A 7,170-nucleotide genomic window follows, 5' to 3' on the forward strand; every position below is an offset into this window, starting at 1 on the left:
CACTTTCTGGCGGGCATGCCCTGCAAGTCTCGTACGGTGGCGATTTTGAGTTGTCTTTTTGATATGCCAATTTCTGTGGATTATTATATGATGATTTTTGAACTTTCCATATATAGAAAAGAAATAGAAAGAGATAAGACTAGAAACGAATCTATTTTTATGGAAAAATATAACGTCTTGTAGAAGTCTTTGCTAAGGATTTTCACTCACAGGTCCATACTTCTCAGCAAACTAGTTATTGTTGTATTGTAATTTATTATATTATATATTAACTTGAGGTTTATGTAAGAATCTATAAACTTTAAATATTGATTTACTCCAAAAGACTAATCAACATGGTCAGACTGATGAATTGTTGCATATAAAGTCCCGTCAAAGTAAAATACTAGTAACAAAATTTCTTCCAAACTAGCTGCAGTATTTTGACCTTTTACTATTCCTTCACTTCAAAATAATCCATACTCAATTATTCCGTCTATGAGGTCCAGCTTAAAGTGTCTGTTGACTTGTCAATTAGCAAAAAACATGAAAATTTGGTGTTGCAGTTGTGGCGTAAGATTTAATCAACACAGCATTCATTTTCTAATAATCATTAAGATGTCACACATGACCTGTTTCGTTTTGGTGCCATATTTTTTCATACCCTCCTTCGAACGGGTCCCACAAATTAACCTGCTTTTTCTTGTTTTAATTAACAAAAAGTCTATTACATCTTCCAGAATTCACCTCAAGCTTTTCATTATTCAAATCAAAATATTGAACTGTTAAGCTCATCGCTTAAGCTCATCGCAAATTATCAATGACGATGCTTAAGATATTACTTTCCTGGAATTGGAGAAGTGGTCAAGGTGTTCGGCTTTCAATTTTCATTGCAGCTGCTTTGCTACTTTTAGTTGTAGGAGTCCTCTGCAGCAGATTTGATCAGTACAGGATAAAAAATATTCCAGATTACGCTAGCATAATTGATGCTGCTAATGATACATCAACAGAGAGAACAAAGATGATCCATCCATCAAAAGGACCTGGTGATCCTCCAATCCTAGCTTATTGGATTTTTGGTTTTAAAGGGGAAAGTAAAAGAATGTTGAGGCTGTTAAAAGCAGTGTATCACCCAAGAAACCAGTACCTTTTGCACCTTCTTGATGGGGAAGACGGGGATGAAGAGAGGATGGAATTAGCTGTTTCTGTTGAATCTGAACATGTATTTCGTGCATTTGGGAATGTGAACGTCGTCGGTAAAAGTTATGCAGTGAATCACATGGCGGAATCAGGCGCCTCTGCCCTCGCTGCCATGCTTCATGCTGCAGCTTTGCTCCTTCGAATTAGTCCACTATGGGACTGGTTTTTCACCTTAAGCTCTTCAGACTACCCGCTTTTTACTCAAGATGGTAAACTTTTCGTGATTATTAATAGCCTACTAGTACACTACTGTCTACTGATACAGCAACTAATTGGTGATCTACGTTTGCGGTTGTAGATATCTTATTTGCTCTCACTTCCTTGCCAAGGGATCTCAATTTCATAGGCTTCACCAATAAGTCTGTTAACCAAAAGGGGTAAGGTATCGGAACCATCAAGTTCCTGTACAAATATATATTTGATTTGACTGATGGTGTAAAAACTCCTCATTTTGTCTGTATATATACATTAGAGCGTTGCATGTAATCTGAACCGCAACAAGGGTGTGATAATTTTGCCAAAAATGTAACGTTGCTGCAGGCAAGACAACTTCAATCGGATTGTTGTTGACCCCAGCCTATACTTAAAACAGGCTGCTCCCCTTTACTATGCTGTAGAGACTAGAGAAATACCAACAGCTTTTGATACATTTGAAGGTTGGCTACATTTGGTTTTTGTATGGTGCAAATTTCAATAATGATCCCGTTTCTTGTTGAATTCGATAGATGAATGACTTTAATTTCAATTTCTAGGTTCCCCATGGATGGCATTGAGCAGAGCTTTTATGGAGCACTGCATCAAAGGTTGGGACAATTTTCCTCGAAAATTACTTATGTACTACGCCAATGTAGTATCCCCTCTCGAATCCTACTTCCACACCGTACTATGCAATTCCCCAGAATTTAGGAATACAATAGTAAACCAAGATCTAAGGTACTCCGTGCCTGTAAATATTTCAAACTACGACTATCTTGTGAACAAATGGGCAATATCTGCAAGGCCATTTAAAGAAGGTGATCCTACTTTAGACGAGCTCGACAGATCTATCCTATATCGCGTGCCGCAAGGGCTGGTCCGTGGGAAATGGTGCAATTATTTAGGACCCAATTCTACTTGTTCCAACTCCACTAATTGGGATGACATTGATTCATTGAGCCCTGGATTTTATGGCCAAAAGCTTAAAAATATTATGTCCAATTTTACCGCTGGAAACCGAACCAACCATTGTCCCGGCAGTTCATATTAATACACTCCATATTCTTCTATTTACAAAAAATGATGTGTACTCTACTTCTCTAGTTCGAGCAGAAACCTTAGATGATTTTACCAAGTGCTCTTGTAACTTTTGTAAAATGGCAACGCTGTAAATACCAAACATTTCTTGTTGCTTGTTATAGTTATCAATCGATCACGCATGATGAAGTTGTTGTTTCTTTTCTTCCGGATTATTTAAGATTCATTGTGCCTTTTGAATATGTAAGCTTCTTGTTAATTTGTGAAATAGAACAGCCCTTTAACTTTATAGAATAAATGTTTATTGTAAAAAGTCCTCTTATTGTTTTGTTTTTGGAATTTCGTCTAGTCATTAATAGAGACATTCCTTCGCAATATGTCAATTGATATATGGAAGAACTAGAGGGGCGAGGCCCGTGCTATTTAAATCAAAACATGTTTGCAAGGGTGCTTCATGTTTTTAACACTTGAAAATTAAAATTTAATATAGCTCAACAGGTCATATTATCACACGGATGCATAGTCAAATACATACTCAGTACTTCCTAATACTATAATCTAACTAAGAAATTTGTAATTTATACTCTCCTTTGAACACTCTATATTTTAACACAAGGACCACTACCAAAATCTGCTGACACCTGCAATGTAGGTTATGGTCGTCTTCCTATTCCTCCTCAATTCCTTCATGAACTTGCATCCTCCCTAGCAAAACCAGGTCGTTGGAGAGTTAGGCATCACCAGACTCGTGCAGCTTTATCTGTTTAACAGCTCCACAACTAACTTACAACTGTACAATGAAGAAGAAAGGTACCATTCCCCTCCATGCCTATTCCACACACATTGACGACTTGATGCAACTCAGCCCCTTAATGAAGATTCTTATCAGCTAAACAGGCATCATAAAATGATCACGAAGCATACTTTACAGGTATGAACACTTTTTGAACATGTGACAACCTATCTTAACAAAACATGAAGATATAGCAACTTGGCAAAGGGACTTCAATATTGAAACACAATAGTTCCAAGCATATGTAAATCATATTTCAACAGCATGACAGCCCTTTACTTGTATTTGCATAAGAGTTATGTGAACGGAATATAGACAATCTACGAATTTAATAGTCAAAACTCATAGTTTGAAACTTTTGACACACTTTAACAGAAGACAGTAATGCCTAACTCAGGTAATCTGAGAATTGAACTACCACTTGCTATTTGTTGTTTCTCCTCCGTCTTGAAAGCTGTAGAGGCTTAAGTTGTGTTTGTAGTCGTCAATTCCCAAATTATTTTAGTATTAGCAGCCTATCCCAGAATGGAATAGAAAGAACGCCAAGCACGAGCGCTAAAGGGTTGGTTTTCGTTGGGGGCCATAGGCTTGTGAAGAAGTAAGCTTGTCCCCGCCCCGACCAAACATGTTTCTACTAGCCTGGAAGAGAGGTCGTATGTGGTATATCAAACCTATGCGGAAAGAGTTAGAAAAACATAAAACCCAACTAAAAAGTATGACAAACTTGTCCATCCAAAATCAACAGAACCTAGAATTAAAGATTCTCACATCTTGCATAAATAAATTCAGAGAAGCTATTTTCAAACACCATGGCTTTGTTAAGTAGATTAGTCCATACACCGAAAATTACTAAGCAGACTCTCAAATAATTAACTCCATGTATCGTTGCAATTTTTGCAAGTTAATCACCATAATGTCGCAACGTAGACTACATTCTCCATCAACTTTTGGGAAAAAGGATGCAACTTCTTCTTTGGCCTTGAAAAACCAGTCTATAAGAAGAGAGACTAAAGCAAACGAATCACTGGCTTTTAGCTAGGGAACATATGAAAAGTTCAATAGCTTGCAATAGAACACTTCAAATAAGAAAGAAGCAGAACTATATTTTTATACAGAATATATACTAATGATCGTTGAAAGAAAATAAAAAAACAGTTAGTCAAAGAAGTAGAAACTTCACCAGCAGACCAGCTTGATCATTTTAGTTTAGGTCCCATGTAAAACTATTATCAGAAAACCGTCCATACGTACAAATATTAAACATGTTTCTCTAAAGATCTTAGCTAACCTGCACTTCTGTCAACGTACTGTTTGAAAATAAGTTATAGCCCATTCACAGCGTGTGCCAACTGTTTTAAGTGATTTGCTAATCTGGTGTTGTAACCCTCGTCATTTATCGCCCTTCTTGTTCTTGTTGTTCATCTGCTTTAAGTCTATAACTACACAGAGCTCTTCCCCCAAACTTCTAACTACGACCTGAATAAGAAGAACTGCATCAAAAAATTTCAGATAAAATAAAATATCATAACTGCATTACTTACGCACCTCCAAATCTTAATTCCTTGCACAACTTACACACCTCCACATTCTACTTTTCAATCCTTCATTTTCTTCTGTACAGTCGCATATCCTTCTAGAGATAACAATCACAAAATCAAGAACGGAGGGTTTCACGCCATAAGAAGTCAAAAAAAAAAAAAAAAAATTAATTTTTCAGAAACTACATCTACTTTAGGACACAGATCGTCATTTTATCACTCCTCCGATGATGAATCCAAAGAATAACATAATTTGTCCTTCAACCTTCCAAAACACACTAAAAATTTTTCATGGGAACCTTTAACCTTCGGTATCTTCTTTTGAATATTAAACTATTTAAGAAGTAATAAAGTTTCAATCATTACTGCTATGATCTTTTTAACTTATGGATAAGTCATATTTAACAAAAAAACTTGAGCCCAGGTATCTTTTTCATCTCCACCCTCAACTCCCATTCCCAATTAAATTAGATTAGGAGAATATTGGTATAAGGAATAAGACATACCAGCTTCAAAATTGATAGGCCGGGAAACTGTGAGGAATTTAGTGTTAGAATCTCTACTTAAACCAAGACATCTGTAGTCACTAAACCAGAAATCGAATGAAAAAATCACATTTTCTTGGTTTGATTAGGTAGAATAAAGGTCAGTGTACCTGCAGTATAACGTCATAGCAATTTCGGTTTTTTTAATATGAAGCTTCCTATGCTCCATCCCTGCATATCTCAAGTTTGCAATTCTCTCCTTTCTCTTCGGCTCGAAGTAAATGCATAAATTGGAAAAACACCCACGTCAAGAACAAAAACTAAATTTCAATAACCAAGAATTAACAAAAAACAAAATTTGAAAGAAAACCCTATAAACAAAAGGAGCAGCAGTGGCAAGTGGCAACATCTAATGAAGTCTAAATTGAGTGCATGCAACGTTACTACAACCCAAAAGCCAAATAAATCAGCAAAATGGAAAGAAAAATCGACAAATAAGAGCTAAAATAAAAACAAAGAAATAAAACCTTACGTAGCAGTTAGAGAGCACTGGGAAATAAAAGAGGAAAGGAAAGGAGAGCGACTTAAGTTTCACCGGATATTGAAGATGAACAACAATTTCTTCACTTTGCTTTTTTTCTTACAACGTGAACAAAATCACGAGTACGCGTGCGTGTCTGCCTAAACAATAAAGAGCAATACACGTGTTAGGCCTATCTGGGCCCAATTTAAAGTACCATTTATATTGCTTTTGGTACAATAACTGATTGCCCATTACCTTGTTGCCTTCTAAATATTAGCAGTAAAGTAATATAGGGAACACGTTTAATAATTAGTGGAAGATAAATTTGTTAGTATAAAATTTTTAGTGGAAATATAAATCTATTCATCTCATACCCATATCTGTTGGTTAAGTAAGAGTAAATTTGTAAAGGTAAGTGTAATATCGTAAATCATAATGAAGATCAATGTTACATAACGAAAGCTGAGGAAAGTTTTCTAAAGTTATTCTACTTTATCATAGAAATTTACATATAATTGACTTAATTTTATAAATATTATTGGCACTATGAGTGGGCCCATTTGGACAATTTTTGGGTTAAGTTGAAACATTTTTTTGCACGGATTGCCCTTCGTTTGGGGTGGTCTTTAAATTTTGCCCCTCAAATTTGTGATCTTTAAATTTTGCCCTTCATATTTTAATTCTTTAAATTTTGCCCTTTGCTAAAAGATGAGCGAATACGTGAAGTTACGGTTCGAACCCCCGCTCGAGCATAAAATAAAAAAATAATTTCGCAAGGCAGACGGGGGAGTGTATGCGGATCCGGAAGATACAATCTTTGAGAAAAAGATTAAAAGTTATCTTGGGATCGGCATAACTAAATGTCTGCCCTCGAGGCAAAGTACGCCGCCCCTCGTAATTTTTAGTTAAACATAACTAAAAGTACGCCGAGGGGGCATCAAATTTAAACTTTGCCTTATAAGGCAAATTTGGTAGTTTACTCATTGTGGTTTTGGACCAAAAAAAAGCTCGTGGTTTATAAAGATGCTTTAAGGATTAATTGGCTCGAAATATGGACTTGAAGTGATGCTTTGTTTAGATTCTAAAGAGTGTACATATTTGAAGGCATCGGGAAGATATTATGTGGAATTGAAAAAGAAATTAAGTACATCCCGATTCAATATTTACATAGGTTTGTCTGGATGTTTGTAACTTTCTGTTCTAACACGATTGAAGTGGTTAAAAAAAAAAAAAAAATACATATATATGCTTCAAGACAAAGTTTGCTCATAAGGCATAAGTATGCCCATCGGCATAAGTTAATGGGCAAACTTTTATGCGGGACTTCGTATAACTTTGTGAAGGAATTATCAAAGTTATGCCGAACCCAAGATACTTATGCCAAAATCCCTGGGCATAAGATGCGGTCCGCATAACTTT

At 35.9% G+C, this 7,170-nt stretch overlaps 1 protein-coding gene across 1 annotated transcript; it reads left to right on the forward strand.

Moving 5' to 3' along the window:
- The first annotated feature begins 525 nt into the window (after positions 1 to 525).
- On the forward strand, positions 526 to 2,602 carry LOC132055241 (beta-glucuronosyltransferase GlcAT14A-like). Its single transcript, XM_059446954.1, has 4 exons — positions 526 to 1,388; positions 1,478 to 1,556; positions 1,720 to 1,835; positions 1,932 to 2,602. The coding sequence occupies exons 1-4, from the start codon at positions 800 to 802 to the stop codon at positions 2,423 to 2,425; spliced, it is 1,278 nt and encodes a 425-aa protein (XP_059302937.1). The 5' UTR covers positions 526 to 799; the 3' UTR covers positions 2,426 to 2,602.
- Positions 2,603 to 7,170: the final 4,568 nt, after the last annotated feature.

Source organism: Lycium ferocissimum, chromosome 5 (genome assembly GCF_029784015.1).
Source record: "Lycium ferocissimum isolate CSIRO_LF1 chromosome 5, AGI_CSIRO_Lferr_CH_V1, whole genome shotgun sequence".
Taxonomy (NCBI): Eukaryota; Viridiplantae; Streptophyta; class Magnoliopsida; order Solanales; family Solanaceae; genus Lycium; species Lycium ferocissimum.